General features: G+C 47.6%; 1 protein-coding gene across 5 annotated transcripts in view; it reads right to left on the reverse strand.

Annotated features, from left to right (window-relative positions):
• The window catches only part of CTDSPL2 (CTD small phosphatase like 2), a 60,601-nt gene that overhangs the window by 27,728 nt on the left and 11,090 nt on the right, over positions 1 to 21,783 (reverse strand). For all 5 annotated transcript variants that reach the window (XR_014493470.1, XM_083370940.1, XM_083370942.1 and 2 more), the window contains one exon: positions 4,516 to 4,724. Coding sequence is in view for 4 of the 5 variants with exons in the window: in XM_083370940.1 (XP_083227066.1) it covers positions 4,516 to 4,724 (209 nt within the window). In the remaining variant the exon portion in view is untranslated. The remainder of the gene's footprint in view (positions 1 to 4,515; positions 4,725 to 21,783) is intronic.

A 21,783-nucleotide genomic window follows, 5' to 3' on the forward strand; every position in this document is an offset into this window, starting at 1 on the left:
GGCCACATGACCACGGAGACGTCCTCGGACAAGCGCTGGCTCTCTGGCTTTGAAACGGAGATGAGCACCGGCCCCTAGACTTGGAAACGACTAGCATGCATGTGCGGGGGAACCCTTACCTTTCTAGGACACCTAGTTCCCTCTCACAGTTGATGCTGTTGAACCACTACTACCTGTTTTATTCCTGTGCATATGTTTTCTTGCCTATGCATAGGACCTTACTTTTTTCACCACTGATTCACTTACTGTATAATAGAATGAATATAACTTTATTACTGTCATAGACCAGCAATAGAGGATACCCTTTACAATATGTTAAAAAATAGTGCTGACATTAATAGTAAATAATAACATCCCTGTTAAGAAAATACATGTTCTCAAAATGTTAGGGTCACTCCCTAGTTTACGTGAGTAGGTTTGTGAGTAAATATAATGTTCCAAAAATTGTTCAGAGATATCTCCCAAAAATTGGCACAAGTTGACAGCTATAATTCTGTAACCAATTTTTTTCTCGTGGACATTGCAGCAACACAGAATTTTGCCACTGCATGCGTGGTAGAAGGGTTCCAGTCCTGGAGGAGGAAGCCTACATAAAAATTGTCTGCCCTCCCTGGCAATCTCTCTAATAAGGGGAGAATGTACGCTGACCTATAACCTCGGTATAACTCACAGTACAATAAAACATGTGAGATATCTTCGACTTCTGATATTGGTGTTCTCTTATACCTGCCCTGGAAGAGTGCTGAGGGGAGAATGTTAAATCTGGCTCTGAAGAAAGCTATACTCTGGTTTCTCTTCAGATCGTATAAATCATTCGCCTTTTACTATCTTACCAAGAAATAGGCTGCATTGTCAAATGCCTTACTGAAGTCCACAACATTTCCACAGTCCACAGCTAAATTAGCTGGTCCGCTTATTTAGTCGCTTTGTCAAAAAATGCAGTAAGATTTGTCTGTCCTGATCTGCCATGGATTTTGAGAAACCCATGCTGTGATTATTTTTCCCAGGATTATCCCAGTTATTGATGTCAGACTGACTACATCCAATGAAGGTGGGAACTCTTCTCTAGGCAATTAGTTCTATTATCAAACTGTTCCTACTGTTGAGAAAATGTTCCTAATACTCAATTTAGCAGTGTAAATATATTGCAACCTCCACATTGGAAAAACAGAGAATAGATTTTGATCTTCTTTCTGGTGTTTGAAAAGTATTATCACATCCACTTCAACCATCTTTTTTCAAGGCTAAACAGCAACTTCACCAAAATTAACCTTATCTTCACTGCCCTATATTTTACCTGTTCAGGTTTCTATGAATCCTTCTTAAAGACTTATATCGAAAATTGAAGCTGGAGTCTGACTAAGGTAGAATAAACTGAAACAATTATTCCTGTGATTTGGAAGTTATACATCTGATACAATCTAAAATCACATTTGCCTTTTTATAGCCATATTTAGTTTGTGATCAACTATCATTTCAAAATCTTTTTTACAGGCTGGTATTCACCCATCCTATATCTGTGCATTGGTTCTTGTTTCCTAAACATTTTTGGTTAGATTTCATTGTTAATTCCACTTAATTTTTCTATCACAATTAATTCTGTTTCTTACAATATTAATTATCTTGTTTCATCTGCAAATTATACAAGAACGTCTTCCACTTTTTCAGCCATGCCATTAAAAGAAATGCTACAGACTACAAGGCTGAACCTTTTGGCATCCCACTTCATACCTGGTGCATACTATTTGTGAGTAGTTTTCAAAATTATTGTACCATCCACTCCCAATTTAACTTGCTAATTGAAATGTCATGGAGTATTTATCAAATGGTTGCATGAAATCCAAGATTGTGCTCTTATTTCTACAAGAGCCTTGGTGGAGCAGTGGGCTAATGCCTCCTTACGTAACACCAGCTGCCTGCAATTAGTGCAGGTTCGAGTCCCACCAGGCTCAAGGTTGACTCAGCCTTCCATCCTTCCGAGGTAGGTAAAATGAGGACCCAGATTGTTGGGGGCAATTAAGCTGACTTTGTAATAATGCCGCTTGGGGTGTGTGTGAAAGCCCTAATAAGCAGGCATATACATAGAATGAAGGCTACTGCTAAGCTTGTAAGCCGCCCTGAGTCTTCGGAGAAGGGCGGGATATAAATGGAATTTTTTAAAAAATGAAATATATGAAGAAAATTTATCTAATCCCAATATGATATAAATTTTGAATTAAAATTCCACACGGACTTATAATTATTGCATTATTTATGATGACTCTAGAGTCTTCTCAGGTATTGATGTCGGATTGAGTGATCTCTATTTCTTCTTTTCTACCTGTACGAAAAGAAGGGTGTCTCCTCCAGCCAAGCGCTCTTCTTGTCTAAGAAAAAAGACTGAACTTCAACCTCAGTTTAATAATGTATTTTTCCTTAGTGATCTGCTCATTTCCACCTGCTTTAATAATTTATGTAATTTGCAGGTATGATTTTAATCACTCTTTACACAGGAAATTTCACCTATCTTGGGTTCCTTTACTCACAGCCTCTTTGGAAAGGAATTCCTATTTATAATCACTTTAAGTTTATTAAAATGATTTTTAAATCAGGATATACGTTCAGTTACATTAGGCTTTGGGCTCCCTTAAATCCAGGAACTGCAATTTTACATGGTCATTTTCCTCCAATATTCCTACTACTTTGGAAAGTCCAAAATTTCCTGCAAAAGTTATCAAAAAGATCTGAGATGTTTTTCTATGGGCAGAACAACGGGTAGGAAGACAACCTAAAAAACAGTGTCTTAAGTTCTTTTAAGATCTTCAAAATTCATTATACTGCTATGCTTTGCAGTATCATTTGTTCCCCTATAGAGGTAGTCCTCAACTTATGACAACAATTGAGCCCCAAATTTCTATTGCTAAGCGATAAGTGAGTTTTCCCCCGTTTTATGACCTTTTTTGCCACAATTGTTAAGTGAATCACTGTAGTTGTTAACTTAGTAACATGGTTGTTAAGCAAATCCGGCTTCCCCACTGAAGGTTGCAAAAGGTGATCCCATGACCACAGGAGACTGCAAGCGTCATAAATAGAAGTGAGTTGCCAAGCGTCTGAATTTTGATCATGTGACCATGATCACATGAGGATCCATCCCATTCTGCATCAAGTAAACTTTAAAGAAAGTTAAACAGTTTGGCAGCAAAAATCCAGCACGGGGAAAAAGAACCCGATATTTTGAGACGCCAGACTAGTGTGCATTCACATGCCTCCAACCCCGTTGCTTGCTGCAAAGCTGGACTGGAGTCCTCGGGCCGCTCCTTCCAGCCCATTTCGGAGCCACTCCAAAAGTGAAGGGAATGATTCCCACCCCATCCGATCGCTGCGGGGCCTCGTTTCCAAAGACCCTTTGCATAGGCTCCAGACAACCTACCGTTAAAGCGGCACAGAACAAGTGGGAGGCCTGGCTGCGGTGCAGGAGCCTGTGGCATGGTACTGGTAAGTGGGGCGCGTGGGGCAGATTCCCCCCTCCCCAAGCCTTCTTACTGGTAGTGGCACTGGTGTGATGCGCCATGTAGCATCCAGCCCTGCCACGGGCAGCAGAAAGCGGCCACATAACAAGTGGGACAGGGGGGAGGGGGCACTGCCACAGGGCGAAAGAGTTATCGGGGAAGGGAAAAATAAGACCTACCAGAAAATAAGTCCTAGTGCCTCTTTTGGAGGCCAAAAATATAAGACCTGGTCTTATTTTTGGGGAAACACGGTAGACTCTCCTTGTCTTGATTTTATAAATCTATTTCCTCTCAACTGAAATGAAGCCCCCCCTCACTGTTCCAATGAGCTTTTCTTCAAAAATCAGGATAAAGCGCTTGCTTCCGATAGAATTGCAATGCTTATGCACTGCAGGCACGTAATCATGACTGGGAATTCCCCACATTTAATTTAGTTTCCCCAGTGGGTTTATTTCCTTTTGTTCCCTCTGCTGGCTTTTAGACTAGCCAAGTATTTACTGCTCTCTTAAAAGGGAGAATTTAGAATTTATACAATTCAATTCAACTGAACTGGCTTAGTCAGGCAGGCTTAAGAGAGAGCTCAGAAAACGACTAAAGCATCCTGCAGGGGCTAAACAACCTGGTTGCATTATACTGATCCTACAAGGGCTACCAACCCATTTCTGGACAAAATGACAATGCTGACAGAACAGCCAATAAACTAAACTATCAGCAGGGCTGCCTGCAGAGGAACTTAAGAAATCAGTATCTCTTCAAAGCTGACCTACTAGGAGGCATCAGCCTGGTAAGAACTAGCATTAGAACATTTTTAGCCATACTAGAAATACTTTGGAAGTTTGGAAAATGCTTGCTGTCTTCAGACAGCTCTTTCACGTGTTTCCTGAATAGATTTACAACTGATTTTATTCCAAATGTTTTAATGATTGCTATTTAAATGTTTGCTTTTGTAAGCATCTTGGAAGATATATTATGCAGATTAACACAATCACGTCAAAATGTAATGTGTGATTCCTGAATATTTATTTACCTTTGGGGTACTTCCTTTAATGAACTTTTTAATTGAAGATAGTAAGCCGGTTTCATTTTTCTGAAGTTTTCCTCCACCCACAGATATCTTCTCTTCCACCTCTGAGTATTTCCTCTTTACTCTCAATGCACGCTGTGTGTGATTCTGATTTGATTTCTGAGAAGCTTTGCGTGTTCTCAGCCTCATTTTTGATGGTGTCACATGTAAAGCTATGTAAGACAAGAACAGAAAATACATTAAGTTTTAAAACTTTAAAAATCTTCTTTAATCTTCTAAAATAACAACAGTACTTAAAAGTAGAATTAAAAGTTTATTCTGCAATCAATATAAACAATTATCACCTTTCTAACTGAAATCTAGATATTCAAAAAATTAAGCCCGGTATCTAGGAACTTGAGAAATGAAGACATTGTTTACAAACCTCTTTTTACATTCTTACATAATCAGATCTAAGAAAATTGGAGAACTCAAAGAATCAGCCGGAGAGTTTACAATTCAGGTAAGTCATACATACAAAGCAAACAGTAGCACATGGAATTTTTTCTCCCCAAACCCGTCTTTCTGCATTCCATTCATATATGCTTTTCTGAATAAAAAGTCTTCTAGAATAGGCAGGTGCTAAAGGAAAAGCACCTAACTTTTGACACCGCTTCAGTCAATCCCACCTATTTCTGTCAGGTACAGTATGCATGGAGGAAGCTGCCTTCCATCACTGATTGGCAAAAGCTCCCCAGGACTTCAGGAAGGAGTTACCTGAGAGTATACAATTACAGAATACGGAGTTGGAACGGATCCTGGAGATCTTCTAGTCCACAGGTCGGCAACCTGCGGCTCCGGAGCCGCATGCGGCTCTTTGAGCCGTCTCTTGCGGCTCCCAGCCGCCCGGTGCGCGCACACCTCTTCCAACGGGCAGTGGTGCGCGCGCACCTCTCCAAATGGAGAGTGGCACCGCCGGTTTGGAGAGGTGCACGCGCACCTCCCCGAATGGGCGGAGGTGCGCGCGCACCTCCCCAAACCTTTGGAGAGGTGCGCGCGTACCTCCGCGCGAATGGGCAGCGGTGCCGCTCTTTGAGGAAGCTGCCGCGGCCCGTCTGTGAAGCTGCCGAAAGCGGCAGCTTAGCAGACGGGCCGCGGCAGCTTCCGCAAAGAGCGGCGCCCCTGCCCATTCCGAGAGGTGCGCGCGCACCTCTCCGAACGACCGGAGGTGCGCGCGTACCTCCGTGCGAACGGGCAGCGGTGCCGCTCTTTCAGGAAGCTGCCGCTTTCGTAAACTGCCGTAAACTGAGCGCCCACGCAGCCTTCTCCCCTGAGGTGCGCAAATGGCGGCCGAGGCGCTCCGACGGGCCGGCGAGCGAGCGAGCGAGCGGGCGGCCTTGGGTCTCCGCCCCACTCCGGGGCTCACCTTCACGCGGCTCACGCTGGCCTCGAGCCGCAGCTGTTGCACCACTTTCTTCATAGCGGCCACGTTGGAGGCGCCGGACATGGCCCCCTCCCTCACTCACTCCCTCACGCCACTTCACTCCGAGCGACGCCGAACCCGTAAAAACGCCGCCGCTGGCAACGGGGTGGGGCGGGGGAGGTTGTGTTTTTTTTTTTTTTTTGCTTCTCGGAACTTTCGGACAAGTTTCCGGCGCTTGGAAAACTCCCCCGCCTATAGACTCTTGAGACGGGCGGGAGTTGGGAGTGGTGGCGGGGGGGGGGAGGGGGGAGGAAAGACTCGTGCGCAGCAGCGCGCGCTGGCGGGCTCCCTGCGCAAACTCGGCCGGGCGCTTCCCCCCCCCCGAAGCGGAAGTCGAAGTTGCCCGTTGGAAATTAAGTTTGAGAAGCTGAGCGGGCGGGGCTTCCCGTCCCGTCTCGAGCGGCAGGAGAGGAGAGGAGGCCGGCGGGGGGTGGGGGGAGGGGCAGCCGCGCAACGAACTTTCCTCAGTTTCCTCGCTAAAGTCCCTTGGGGCGTCGGCAGCGTGTCGTCGGTCGGGAAGGCAGGCTTTGTACTGCTGCAACAGTTGGGGGACGTAACTGCTGGGAAAACAACAACAACGACAACTCCACGCTTTCGGCAGCTTCCTTAAAGAGCGGCGCCGCTGCCCCTTCGCACGGAGGTACGCGCGCACCTCCCCAAAGGTTTGGGGAGGTGCGCGCGCAACTCCGGTCGTTCGGAGAGGTGCGCGCGCACCTCTCGGAATGGGCAGGGGCGCCGCTCTTTGCGGAAGCTGCCGCGGCCCGTCTGCTAAGCTGCCGCTTTCGGCAGCTTCACAGACGGGCCGCGGCGGGCTTCCTGAAAGAGCGGCACCGCTGCCCATTCGCGCGGAGGTACGCGCGCACCTCCGGTCGTTCGGAGAGGTGCGCGCGCACCTCTCGGAATGGGCAGGGGCGCCGCTCTTTGCAGACGGGCCGTCGCCATCGGGCAACCGGGAACCGGTTCCATCTCATTTTTAAAAAAATGGCAGCCGCGTGCGTCCGCGCATGCGCAAAAAACCTTTTTGCGCATGCGCGTGCATGGACACACGCACGCGGCTCCCTCTTTTTTTAATTTGTGATGGAACCGGTTCCCAGTGGCTCTTTTTCTTTTTTAGGTTGCCGACCCCTGCTCCAGACCTTTGATCAACTTAGTTGCTCTTCTCTGAATTTTCCCCAAAGCGTCAACATCTTTTTTGGAATATGGTAACCAAAATTGGGTGCAGTATTCCAGGTGTGGTCTTACTAAGGTTTTATAAAGCGGTACTAATACTTTGTGTGATCTTGATTCTATGCCTCTGTTTATACAACCCAGGATTGTATTAGCTTTTTGGTTGCTGCTGCACACTGCTGGCTCATGTTTATGTGATTGTCCACTAGGAATCTAAGGTCCCTCTTACAGTTACTGTTTTTAATCCAGGTCTCACCTAATCTGTAGTTGTACCTTTGATTTTTCCTGCCTAGATGTAAAACTTTGCTTTTCTCCACATTAAAACTCATTTTGTTGGATAGGGCCCATTGATCAAGTTTGTTAAGATCTTTTTGGAACCTAAGCTTGTCTTCTGAGGTGTTGGCCAGTTTGGTGTCACCTGCAAATTTGAGGGGTTCTCCTTCAATTCCCTCATCTAAGTCATTTATGAAGATATTAAAGAGTCCTGGGCCTAAGACGGAACCTTGTGGTACCCACTGCTTACTTCTCTCCATGTGGATGTAGTGCCATTGAGGACTACTCGCTGAGTACGGTTTGTCAGCCAGCTACAGATCCATCTGATGGTGTTCTTGTCTATCCCACCTTTTTCTAGCTTACTAGAAGCAGCAGGTTATGATCTACTTTGTCAAATGCCTTACTGAAGTCTAAGTGTACTATGTCCACAGCATTTTGTTGGTCTACTAATTTAGTCAGTTTGTCAAAGAATGAAATAAGATTGGTTTGGCGTGATCTGTTTTTAACAAACCCGTGCTGGCTACTGGTTATAACTTAGTTTGCTTCTAGTTGTTCACAGATCTGTTTTTTTGATTATCTTTTCTAGGATCTTCCCAGGTATTGATGTTAGACTGATCAGTCTGTAGTTTCCTGAGTCTGTTTTTTTCCTTTCTTGGCTTCTGGAGGCGAGGAATTTGTGAGGCACAGAGTTGTCCCCACGTCAAGTTAGCCTGTGTGACTTATTCTGTGCCGACCTAACCGTCCCGAGTCAGTGGAGCTGAGCTGGCTGCATCTACCCGTTGACACCTACCCAGCCATGCCCATCTGGGCATACTGAGTGAGCTAGCCACACCCACCTTGCGGCAACCTGGCTGTGACCACCCAGCTACGCCTACCCAGCCACACCCACCTGCTCCTTTGAGGGCAACCGTAATGCTGATGTGGCCCTCAATGAAATTGACCTTCACACTCCTGATTTAGATGACGGGATAGAAGGGCAACTTATCAAATTTGCAGACGATGCCAATCTGGGGGGAGTAGCCAATGCTTAGAATATAGGTTCAACATCCAAAAAGGTCTTGATGGATTTGAACACTGGGCCCTATCCAACAAAATGCAGTTCAGTAGTAAGAAAAGTAAGGTCTAGAGTAAGGTCTAGAATAAGTGGTACTGGCTCAACAGCAGTAACTGTCCTAGTGGACAATCACTTAAGTATGGCCAAAAAGCCAATGCTATCCTAGATGCATTAACAGAAGGCTAGTAATGAGATCACATGAAGTGTTAGTACCACTTTATACTGCACTGGTAAGACCACGCTTGGAATACGGCATCCAGTTATGGTCATCATGATCCAAAAAACATGTTGAGACAAAAGTGTGCACAGAAGAGCAGCAAAGATGATTAGTGGACTGGTGGCTAAAGCATATGATGAACAGTTGCAGGAACTAGCTATGTCTGGTCTAGCAAAGAGAAGTACTAGGGGTGACATGATAGCAGTCTTCCAGTGTTTGAAGGGTTGTCACAGAGAGGAGGGGTGCAACCTCTTCTCCGAAACACCTGTGAGCATGACAAGCAGTGGTGGATGGAAGCTTATCAAGAGAGATCTAATGTAGAACTAAGGGGAAATTTCCTGACAGTGAGAACAATTATTCAGTGGAACAGTTTGCCTTCAAACTGTTGTGGGTACTCCATCACTGGAGGTTTTTAAGAAAAGATTGGACAGCCATTAGTCCAGAATGTTATAAGGTCCCTTGCTTGCCCAGGGGGTTGGACTAGAACAGGGGTCGGCAACCTAAAAAAGAAAAAGAGCCACTGGGAACCGGTTCCATCACAAATTAAAAAAAGAGGGAGCCGCGTGCGTGTGTCCATGCACGCGCATGCGCAAAAAGGTTTTTTGCGCATGCGCGGACGCACGCGGCTGCCATTTTTTTAAAAATGAGATGGAACCGGTTCCCGGTTGCCCGATGGCGACGGCCCGTCTGCAAAGAGCGGCGCCCCTGCCCATTCCGAGAGGTGCGCGCGCACCTCTCCGAACGACCGGAGGTGCGCGCGTACCTCCGCGCGAATGGGCAGCGGTGCCGCTCTTTCAGGAAGCCCGCCGCGGCCCGTCTGTGAAGCTGCCGAAAGCGGCAGCTTAGCAGACGGGCCGCGGCAGCTTCCGCAAAGAGCGGCGCCCCTGCCCATTCCGAGAGGTGCGCGCGCACCTCTCCGAACGACCGGAGTTGCGCGCGCACCTCCCCAAACCTTTGGGGAGGTGCGCGCGTACCTCCGTGCGAAGGGGCAGCGGCGCCGCTCTTTAAGGAAGCTGCCGAAAGCGTGGAGTTGTCGTTGTTGTTGTTTTCCCAGCAGTTACGTCCCCCAACTGTTGCAGCAGTACAAAGCCTGCCTTCCCGACCGACGACACGCTGCCGACGCCCCAAGGGACTTTAGCGAGGAAACTGAGGAAAGTTCGTTGCGCGGCTGCCCCTCCCCCCACCCCCCGCTGGCCTCCTCTCCTCTCCTGCCGCTCGAGACGGGACGGGAAGCCCCGCCCGCTCAGCTTCTCAAACTTAATTTCCAACGGGCAACTTCGACTTCCGCTTCGGGGGGGGGGGGGGAAGCGCCCGGCCGAGTTTGCGCAGGGAGCCCGCCAGCGCGCGCTGCTGCGCACGAGTCTTTCCTCCCCCCTCCCCCCCCGCCACCACTCCCAACTCCCGCCCGTCTCGAGAGTCTATAGGCGGGGGAGTTTTCCAAGCGCCGGAAACTTGTCCGAAAGTTCCGAGAAGCAAAAAAAAAAAAAAAACACAACCTCCCCCGCCCCACCCCGTTGCCAGCGGCGGCGTTTTTACGGGTTCGGCGTCGCTCAGAGTGAAGTGGCGTGAGGGAGTGAGTGAGGGAGGGGGCCATGTCCGGCGCCTCCAACGTGGCCGCTATGAAGAAAGTGGTGCAACAGCTGCGGCTCGAGGCCAGCGTGAGCCGCGTGAAGGTGAGCCCCGGAGTGGGGCGGAGACCCAAGGCCGCCCGCTCGCTCGCTCGCCGGCCCGTCGGAGCGCCTCGGCCTCCATTTGCGCACCTCAGGGGAGAAGGCTGCGTGGGCGCTCAGTTTACGGCAGTTTACGAAAGCGGCAGCTTCCTGAAAGAGCGGCACCGCTGCCCGTTCACGCGGAGGTACGCGCGCACCTCCGGTCGTTCGGAGAGGTGCGCGCGCACCTCTCGGAATGGGCAGGGGCGCCGCTCTTTGCGGAAGCTGCCGCGGCCCGTCTGCTAAGCTGCCGCTTTCGGCAGCTTCACAGACGGGCCGCGGCAGCTTCCTCAAAGAGCGGCACCGCTGCCCATTCGCGCGGAGGTACGCGCGCACCTCTCCAAAGGTTTGGGGAGGTGCGCGCGCACCTCCACCCATTCGGGGAGGTGCGCGTGCACCTCTCCAAACCGGCGGTGCCACTCTCCATTTGGAGAGGTGCGCGCGCACCACTGCCCGTTGGAAGAGGTGCGCGCGCACCGGGCGGCTGGGAGCCGCAAGAGACGGCTCAAAGAGCCGCATGCGGCTCCGGAGCCTCAGGTTGCCGACCTGTGGTCTGGAGACTAAAACATATGAAGAACGACTGCAAGACTTGGGTTTGGGTAGTCTAAAGTAAAGAAGAAATAGGGGTGACATGATAGCAGTATTCCAGTATTTCAGGGGCTGCCACCAAGAAGAGGGGGTCACGTTGTTCTCCAAAGCACTGGAAGGCAGGATGAGAAAAAATGGTTGGAAACTGACCAAAGAGAGAAGCAACCTAGAACTAAGGAGAAACTTCCTAACAGTGAGGACAATTAACCAGTGGAACAGTTTGCCCCCAGAAATCATGGGTGCTCCATCACTGGAGATTTTTAAGAAGAGACTGGACAGTCACTTGAATGAAATGGTATAGGTTCTACTGCTTGAGCAGGTGCCTGGACTAGAAGACCTCCAAGGTCCCTTCCAGCTGTATTCTATTCTATTCAAATAAAGCGCATGCGCATGCACAAAGACAGCGCATTCCAGGTTTGGGGACTTTTATCCACAGAGGAAGGAGGTCCTTCTCCCCAAGCCCAGGCATGATTGGCAACTTGCCAGCTCAGATGTGGATACAAGTCTCCAAGCTTGGAATAGTGTGTGCATGCATGGATGTAGCATGCCCAAGTTCTTGGTTGAATTTCAAAGATCTCTGGAGAGAAGGAGGGGTAGCAGGGAGCTGCGTGAGGGAAGGCTGCCCCAACAAGCCAGCCTCCCTCATGCAGGACCGGGCAGCGCTGCTCCCCTGCCTCCTCTTTTTGTTCTCCAGAGACCTATCAAGTCAGAAGTTTGACTCCGTGCCTTCACGTGCAGCAGCAGCGCCCTCCACCTCCTGCTTTGCCAGGAGGGGGCACCGGACAGGGAAACACCAATGCTCAGGTGTCTGAGATTGAGAGAAAAACGTCTCCTTTGGGGTGCTGCACACATGCATGCATGCACCATTCCCAGTTTGGAGACAAATCTGAGCTGGCAAGCTGCCAATCATGCCTGGGCTTGGGGAGAAGGACCTCTCCTTCCTCTGTGGATAAAAATCCCCAAACTTGGAATGCAGTGTGTGTGTGTGTGTGTGTGTGTGTACTCACATGCGCTTGGCTTGGGGACGCAAGAACCTTGTGGGGCACTGAGATGTCCCCATGTTGAGTTAGCCAGTGAGACTTCTTCCGTGCTGACCCAGCTCTCCCGAATAATGGGGCTGGGCCGGCTGCACCTACGTAGCCATGCCCACCTGGCTGCTGTGAGTCATCACAGACCCACACCCGCCTGCCCATCGCTGTGGTTACCGCTGCCACACAGTTGCACACGTTGTAGAAGCTCCCGTTGTCCGTCCTCTGCTAGCACTGTTGCCACTGACCCGAAGAAGAGAGGAGTTAACTACTCAATCTCCTACTCCTACTCCTCCTTAGTCTGTTTGTGGGCCGGATCTACACATATTGCAGGGTGGATCTGGCCCGTGGGCCTTGAGTTTGACACGTCTGATCTAAATCATTAAATGAAGATGTTGAAAAGGACTGGGCCTATGACAGAACCTTGCTGTACCCCACTGCATGCTTCCTTCCATGTAGATCAGACATGTCAAACACAAGGCCCGGGGGCCAGATCCGGCCCGCAAAGTGGTTTCATGTGGCCCGCGAAGCCATCCTGGAAACAGTGAGGGAATGGCCCCCACTGCCTTGGCCCTGGCCCAGAGACCCTCCTCCTGCCAGAGACCCTCAGATCTGTCCCACTCCTGCCCAGGCCCCCATAGGCACCCCTAAAATATTAGCAGCCCCTAAAATATTGGAACACTGCTATCATGTCATCCCTTGTCCTTTTCACAAGACAAACCCAGTCCTTACAACCATTCTTCATATGTTTTAACCTCCAGCCCCCCAATGATCTTCTGCACTCTTCATTTTCTGCACTCTTTCCAGAGTCTCTACATCTTTTTATAATATGGTGAGCAAAACTGGATGCAGTATTCTAAGTGTGTGAGTAAATATTATGCATTCCTTTGTCTGGGTTCTCAGCCTGCCATTATTAGCCCCCCCCATCTGCTCTCACCAAGAGGATGGAAGGGGGAAAAAGGATCCTCCCTAGGAGAGCAGAACTCTCCCCACCCTCGTGCAGGACCTACTGGGAGAGAGCCAATGTAGATCCGGAAGGAGCATCGGAAAGAAGCCTTTTGGGGGCTTCCTCTTTTGGGGCCCTCCTGCTTTGGGCCGGGGCTAAATACCCCAGCCTCTCTTTCAGAGAGAAGAGAACAGGTCAGCACAGGAGAGATTATCCAAAAAGATAGCTTGTTTAAGTAATCTATCCTGTGCCTGACCTGGTTTTTATTTTCCCTTTCTTTTCTCTCTCCTCAGAGCACACAGTTTTCTTAAACAATCCTGTTTAGGTAATCTCTCTTGTGCTTGACCCTTTGTTATCTCTTCCATTCAGAGCAGAGAGATGGTTCAGGAGGGATTACAAGAGAGTAAGAAGGCATACAGTGGGGAATACATTGATTACTTGCCTGGCACATTTGCGACCATTAGCCCTAAGCACATTAGGCAAACAGCTGATGCAGGCCATTCCTTTCTATGTGTATTCCCCATTGTGTAACTACTAACTCTCTTGCAATCTCTTTTTCTCCAATGAATGTATATAGAAGCATATAAAATTGTAATTACAATTATGGTTAAATGATTTTCCACTTAGTGACCAAAGAGCCAATCTCATTTGTCACAAAACAAGGGCAATCTATAAAGCAGCCCATCTGTGGTTACAATATTATATTCTAGTCTTCTAGCTGCATCTCATGATAACAGAAATTGTTGTACTCCTGCAGATAAAATTCCAACACCAGGACAGAAATGCTGCAGAATGGAGAGGCCTGTGACACCATTGGATTGTACAACTAGAATATGATAGCCCTTTTGCCAGATACGAGTATTTTGCCTGGGGTAACATCTGGATTCAGACAGTGACTCCTCTTTCTTGGGAGGATGAATGATACAACAAAACGCCTTAAAACTATATCAAGAGACAATAAGTAGCTAGGCACGAAAGCCAAAGAGATAGGAAAACAGGTGGTCTTTTTATCTGGAGGGAACTAACCAAGGAGAGAAGCAACCTGAAACTAAGGAGAAATTTCCTAACAGTGAGAACAGTTAGCCAGAGGAACGGCTTCCCTTCAGAAGTTGTGCATGCTCCATCACGGAAGAGTTTTAAGAAGCAAATGGACAGCCATTTATCTGGAATGGTGTAGGGTCTCCTGCTTGTGCCAAACCCCGCCCAGCTCTTTTCCAACTCTGTTAACTCTGTCATTCTGCTAAGTAATAGCAGAACCAGTAAAGCACTGAAAACAGTGCTCTCCCACAAGAATAATTAAGAGAGAAAATTATCGCGTATGTAGAATTAGCAACAGAAATACAAAAGACTGCCAACATTGAAAGTAGCGCCCCCTCACCCAAAAAAGACCTGGCACCTATAATGAAAGATGTAAGGATTAAAATAACTATCAAACATGTCAATCAGCACTAGTTCTTACTGAAGAACTGGGTATCCAACTTAGAAAGCAAAAAACAAAACCATATTCAATCCCAAAGTGTAAAGTCAGACTGGAAGCCAAAATAAAGAAATTGAAATCAGATGCAAATAATTCAAGGTGAGCCTAATTTAAAAAATATTGGATTGATACCTGAAAAGTTGAAGAAGCTTCGAAATCATAAAGCAACCAATACAACTACAGCTGGGAAAACCGAATGCCATGAAGCACAAGTCATCCATTTTAAATAAAATTAGTTATTTCAACCAAACTATAGGAGAATCTACCAAAGTACAAATGACAAGAGAAATTCAAAAATCCTGAATTCATAGCTCGATTATCTGAGGGACCGCCTTTCCTTAAGGACATCTACCAATCTTACCGGGTCAGACAGGGGCTGGCTTGCTCCCAGTTCCTTCCCTTAAACATGGCCAGCTTATGTGAGCTAGGAAGCCTGCCTTTCCTGCCCTATGGCGCATTCTGCCCCATGAAGTTTGGTAGTTCTCTACCATAAAGTTTTGGACCTGGCTTTTCCCCTCAAGCGATGGGGTAAGATTAAAGGTAAAGATAAAGGTTTCCCCTGTCCTGTAGTTTCTGACTCTCAGACAGTGGTGGCGAACCTATGGCATACGTGCCAGAGGCGACATGCAGAGCCCTCTCTATGGGCATGTGTGCTGTCACCCCAGCCCTGCCTCCCCCCCGTGGCCCCCTCCTCACCAGCAGCCCCCCCAAGAAGAGTCACCCCTGGGTGCAGCCCACGTAGAGCAATGCAGCCAAGGACATGGAAGCTGGGCAGCAGGGACAAGACTCGCACACAGATGATGCTGCGGGGCGTGGGCAGGCCGTGGAGGCGGTAGGTGGCCCTGTGGGCGAGTGGGGGGGGGTTGGGGCACTCGGTATCTAGGGGTTGGTGCTCATCCCTGTTTCTTACCCGAAGATGTTTCCGTGGTCATGTTGCTGGCATGTGGTCAAGGCGAAGGGAACACTGTTACTTTCCCAGTGAAGCAATACCTGTTTATCTCCCTGCATTTGCCTGCTAAGTGGGTTCTGCTGGGTCAAGGATTGGTGCTCATCCCGTCACATCTCAAACCCAGGCTGTCAGTTCGGCATCTTTAACCACTGAGCCATCGTGCCCTCTGAGGTAAGATTAGATAACTGCATATTAGCAATTTGACTTGGCACTAGGTCTTTGTTGTTTTTAATGTTTTAATCTGTTTAATTTTATAGTTTTAATGTAGCTTTATATGTTGTTTTAACTGGGAGCAGCCTATAATTGATTAAAAGATGGGCAGCTATATAAACATTATAAAGAATAAATTTAAATTAAGAAAATAAAATTTTGAAGATGATTTTAGTAAAAATCAAACGGAAGAACTAATGATAACAGCAAAGTTAAAAATCGTGAAAAAGAGTAAAAACTGAACATTTTCTCAAAATGAACAATTACATTACTTTTGGCTCAAATATCTGACTAGCTTACATCCAACTATGGTTAAACCTAACGAAGTACTACATAAAGAATCCACAGTGACTACTTCATAATTGGGAAATCTTATCTGAGTCAAAAAGACACAGCAAAAGAGTCAATACCAGGAAAATATAGACTGATAACATGCTTCTCTGCAATGTCCACATTTCTCATGGGCATAATAGTGGGCAACTTCCCCAATTGCTTGGAAGAAAATATCATTCTTCCAATAGAACAGAAAGATAATAGAAGGAAAAACAGAGGTACAAAATATCAACTTCTGATTGATAAAATGGTTTTGGAGAATTAAAAAAATTAAAAAAACCAATTTACATATGGTCTGGATCGATTACAAAAAGATTCATTACCACACAGTTGGATCATCAAATGTTTGAAAACAACTGGCATCAATAAAAATATTAGAAAATTTATAGAAAAAATAATGAAGCAGTTAAAAAGAGAATTGGTGGTTTGAAATGAAAAACATGGGCTTGTCAACATTAAAAGAGTCATTCTCCAAGGTGACTCATTATCACCCTTATTATTTATCATTGCTAGGATCCGTTTCAGCCGTTTTGAAGAAAAAAATATTGATTGCCAAACAGCAAAAATGCGAATTAAAATATCACATTTGCTCTATAATCTGAAGCTTTATAGAAAATCAGAAATCAAAATCCAATCATTGACAAATACGGCAAGAAATTTTAGCACAGATATAGAGATGGAATTCAGCCTAGAGAAATGGGCCATAATACCAGTGAAGTGTGGTAAAATCACAAAATGCAATGTAATTGAAATGCCAAATGCCAAACCATCAGGAGCCATCAGGACGAAGCTACAAGTTATCTGAGCATTTTATAGCTGGATAACATCAAGCATGGGCAAGCGAAAAACGTGATTACTGAAGAATACATGCAAAGAATGAGAAAAGTCCTGAAGACAAATTGAATGATGGAAACACAATCAAAGCCATCAATACCTGGGCCATACCTGCGATATACTATACTGCTGGGAAAAACTGGACAGAAGCCGAACTGGACAGTTTGGACCGACAAACAACTAAATTAAAGAAAATTCACTATGCATTAAATCCCTGTAATGTGCATAGATTATATCTGCCCCGTAAAAGTTGAAACAACAGGTTTACTTCAGGTCAAACACAATGTCAAAGAAGAAAAGCATGCATTGGCTGATTATGCAAAAGACAGCCAAAAGCAAGCACTGATGCAACTTAAAAAGTTGGATCTTACTGAATGTGCAAGAAACGAAGGATGAGTATTGAAAAAAATGCATTAAAAGCACGAACAGCATTACGTGGTCAATTTCTACAAGGGAATGGAGGGAAAGTGGGTAAAGCTAACATGCAAACAGCTTACAACTAGAACAGGGGTGTCAAACTCAATTTCACTGAGGGCCACATCAGCATTATGGTTGCCCTTGGGGGGCCGGGTGGGCGTGGCCAGCTCAATGCTGCTCACTCAGCGCAGCTGACTCTTAGCTTCCATGTTTGCTAACTTAATGTTTTGTAGCATCATACCAGCGAAGTTTTGAATTTAATTTAATTTTCATGAATAAAATACTGTCCGGATTCATACACTCTGGGAAGTGATGGATTATTTAAAACATGAAGTACCAAATGAGCAATTAGCTGCATGTAGACCATCAGGCTACTTCATAAATGATGATGATACCCAACTTTTTCTTTCCACCCCAAACCAACCCAGTGATGCCCTCTCCGTGATGTCCCGGTGCCTGGAGGCGGTTCAGGTCTGGATGGGGAGAAACAGGCTTCGTCTCAATCCCGCCAAGACTGAGTGGCTGTGCATATCGGCATCTCGGGTTAACCAAGTTATTCCATCCTTAATGATGGGGGGTGAGGTGTTACCCCCCGTTGATAGGGCTCGCAACTTGGGCGTCCTCCTGGATTCACGACTCAATTTTGAAGACCATATAGGAGCCGTGACCAGGGGGGCTTTTGCACAGGTTCGCCTGGTGCGCCAGTTGCGTCCCTATCTGGACCGAGATGCCCTACGCACAGTTACTCATGCGCTTGTGACCTCCTGCTTGGACTACTGTAACGCTCTCTACATGGGGCTGCCCTTGAAGACCACACGGAGGCTTCAACTGGTGCAGAATGCGGCCGCGCGAGTTGTAATGGGGGTCTCCCGATACTCCCATGTAACACCTCTACTCCGCGAGCTGCATTGGCTTCCGGTTGCCCTCCGGGTGAAATTCAAGGTGCTGGTTATTACCTATAAAGCCCTACATGGCCTGGGTCCGGGTTATTTGAGGGAACACCTGCTGCCGGCATCAAATGCCCTTCGCCCAGTGCGCTCCCACAGGGAGGGTCTGCTCAGGGTTCCGCCGGTGAGAGATTGCCGGCGGGTGACACCCAGGGATAGGGCCTTCTCAGTGGGGGCGCCTGCCCTCTGGAACCAGCTGCCGGTGGAGCTGAGGACTGCCCCCGACCTCCGATCATTCCGCCGGGGCCTGAAGACCTGGCTCTTTGAGCTCTCAGGCCCAGGCTGAGGAGAAATTTTTAATTGGGGTTTTAATTGTGTACAGGGTCAATTTAATATTTTTAAATTCGGTTTTAACTTTTGTATGTTGATTTTTAATTCCTTGTAAACCGCCCTGAGTCCTCAGGGAAAGGGCGGTATATAAATGTAACTAAATAAATAAAATAAATAAATAATAAATAAATCATGGTTCAAAAAATCCAAATGATTAAAGACTAAGAAATATCATTATGTCTAATCTCAGTTAAAGATTGCCGGCGGGTGACACCCAGGGGGAGGGCCTTCTCTGTGGTTGCGCCTGCCCTCTGGAACCAGCTGCCCGCAGAGCTTAGGACCGCCCCCGACCTTCGTTCATTTTGCCGGGACCTGAAGACCTGGCTCTTCGAGCTTCCCGGCCCTGGCTGAAAGTTTTTAACTGGGGTTTTTATATTTTTTCAGGGATTAAATTTAATTCTTTCAATTGTTTTTAATTTTTTGTATCAGTGTTTTAAGTACCCTGTAAACCACCCTGAGTTCGGGAAAGGGCGGTATATAAATCCAATAAAAGAAAAATAAATAAATTATACAGATCCTTCCTCTAGCGTCCCACAATAAACCTTAAAAGTGGGCCTTTAATTCTAAGTTAAGGTGGTGACTTTGTCAATTGCAGATAGTCCTCAACATACACCATTTCATTTTGTGACTGTTCAAAGTTGCAATGGCACTGAAAAACTTATGAATGTTTTTCACACTTATGGCCATAACAGTATCCCCATACCCATATGATCAAAATTCGAATAGGTGGCAACCGGCTCATATTTAGGAGAGTTGCAGCGTCCCAGGGTCACATAATCACCTTTTGCAACCTTCTGACAGGCAAACTCAATGGGGCAGCCAGATTCACTTAACAACTGTGTTACTAATTTAACCACTTTAACAATTGTGGAAAAAAGGTCGTAAAATGGGGCAAAACTCACTTAACAATGGTCTCACTTAGCAACAGGAATTTTGGGCTCAATTGTGGTCATAAGTCAGAGATTACCTATATTGGCAAAATAACTTCAGTTTTACACAGAAAAAAACCGATGCATAAAAGTAGGTCATGTTTGGACTATCTCATCGGTTGTTCAACCATCACAGAAGTCTCTATACTGGGATCTACTCTTCAAATCTATGCAAGTTACCTCTTGCAGGATCCGGGCCGGGCCAGCCGGGCGCCTCTGCTCACCCACTTTCTCGCCCTCGGCAGCACCCGGCCCAGGAGCCTGCGCAGCAGAGCAGCCCAGGCACCTCCGCTCGCCCACTTTCTCGCCCTCGGCAGCGCCTGGCCCAGGAGCCCGCGCACCAGAGTAGCCAGCAGAGGAGCTGGAGTGGCTCCGCTCCTGGGGGCATGCCTCAGCCCGGCCAGGCGCCTCCGCTCACCCACAACACGCCTACCAGGAGCTCCTGCCGGTCCACACTCCAGCAGGCAGAGATTAGCGTCACGCCGCGTCCCGTCTATGCCCAGCACCGCCGCAGGTCACACTCAGGATAGGGAATGGTACCATGGAGTGGCCGCCTGGTCAACTCCAGCCTGACTCGCCACCACAGGCCAAGCTGCCGGGCCGACTGCTGGTCTTCTTCCAGTACCTGCACGTGCAGCTGGCCGGCGGCGCACCCTGGGGCTTCACCCGCGGGGCGGGCTGGAGCACGTCAAGCCCCTCTTCATCTCCCAAGGTGAGTCTGCAGTGCAGTCTCCCCAGGGAGCGCAGGCTGCACGGCTCCGTGCGCCGGGAGGTCAGGAGCCAGCCGCGGCTGTTTCTCTGGCCGCCTCGAGTCCGCTTTCCCGCCCGGGCGCCTCTCCCCCTCACCGGCTGGGGGTTGCTCACCCTCCCCCCGGTGTCCCGCCTCACTCCCTCCTGCCTCCTGCTCGGGCACAACTTCCCTGCGTTTCTGGGCTAGGCGATGCTCTACAGCTCTGAGGAGACCCCAGCGCTCCGCGGCGAGTGAGAAGGGGCGGTGTAGCAGGGCAAGGGGAGACCTGCCGGGCAGGGAAGAGGCAGGCCCAGGGAACCCAGAGACTGTCCGCCCCTACCCGCACAGCAAGTAGAAAAAGGTCCCACTCACCTTTCCAGTCTCTTCCTCCGCTGACTCCACGTGCAGTCCAAAGAAGCAAAGACGTTTGTGGGCAGACCCACAAACCAAAGAAGTTCAATCAATCAATTCAAACTTCAAGAGGTTTTTTTTTGTGTGTGAGCAGTTTGAATTGATTGAATTTTTTTAGTCCCACTTTTTTTTTGGAACTGGGAGGAGGCTGCCTGGGAGCCGCAGGAGACAGCTCTGGCCAATGAGCTGTCGAGGGGCTAATGAGCTGCAAATGTTGCTGGGCTCCACCAGCCCATGTGCACTTGCCACCTACTGAGCAAGTGCTCAGCCGGCCGGCGCCAAGGTTGTGGGGGCCGGACCTTTGTAATTTCCAGGAGAGTTGTGCCAGCCGGATTCAGTCATTTGGCGGGCCGTTTGTGGCCCGCGGGCCTTGTGTTTGACATGTCTGAACTAGAACATTAAAAAAAGAAACTGAAGGCTTGATTTTGGCTGCTTCCAACTAATACAATTAATGTCAGAACTGAAAAATCATTAAATGATTCACAGCCATAAATTGTGCAAAGCAGCAGAAGAAAACGTAGGTCACATAGTTATTCATGTAAGATTTCACAAACCAATTATAAACAATGCACCAGAGCTGCCAAAATTTCAATTCTTTATTTGTATCCCACCTTTATTATTTTTACACATAATTCAAGGCAGCAAACATATCCAACAAACCTGCCTCCTCCTATTTTTCCCACAACCCTGTGAGGTAGGTTGGGTTAAGAGAGATTGACTGGCCCAAAGTCACCCAACAGGTTTTCATGCCTAAGGTGGGACTTGAACTTACAATCTCTCTGTAAAGTCCCCAAATCCTTATTGTCAACTAGCATATATTTACGACTGTTGCAGTGTCCCAGAATCATGTGAACACAATTTGTGACCTTCCCAGCCAGCTTCAGACAAGTAAAGTCAATGGGGGAAGCCCGATTCGCTTAATGACCACATAATTCACTTAACAACTGCAGTGATTCATTAAATAACCGTTTCAACTATCTTACAATAGATATTCAGTTCAGGTTATGACTCAGCATTTCAGCCTTGCCAACACAGACAATTTCTTCTGCCTCAGATCTGTTGTTATAGATTTGTTTAGTTTATCATTCTATATAACCCTCTGTCATTTAAGCTTCACCTCACGTATGGATACCTACACATGCTCTGGTAAATGTGCTAAGAGTGTACAAGCCATTGTTCTCTCACACAAGCCATTTGAGTGCAAAGCCACTCCAGACTATGATTCTCCAAGTCCCATACCTCACAGCCAGGATAAGGTTC

Source organism: Vipera ursinii (genome assembly GCF_947247035.1).
Source record: "Vipera ursinii genome assembly, chromosome: 11".
NCBI classification, from domain to species: Eukaryota; Metazoa; Chordata; class Lepidosauria; order Squamata; family Viperidae; genus Vipera; species Vipera ursinii.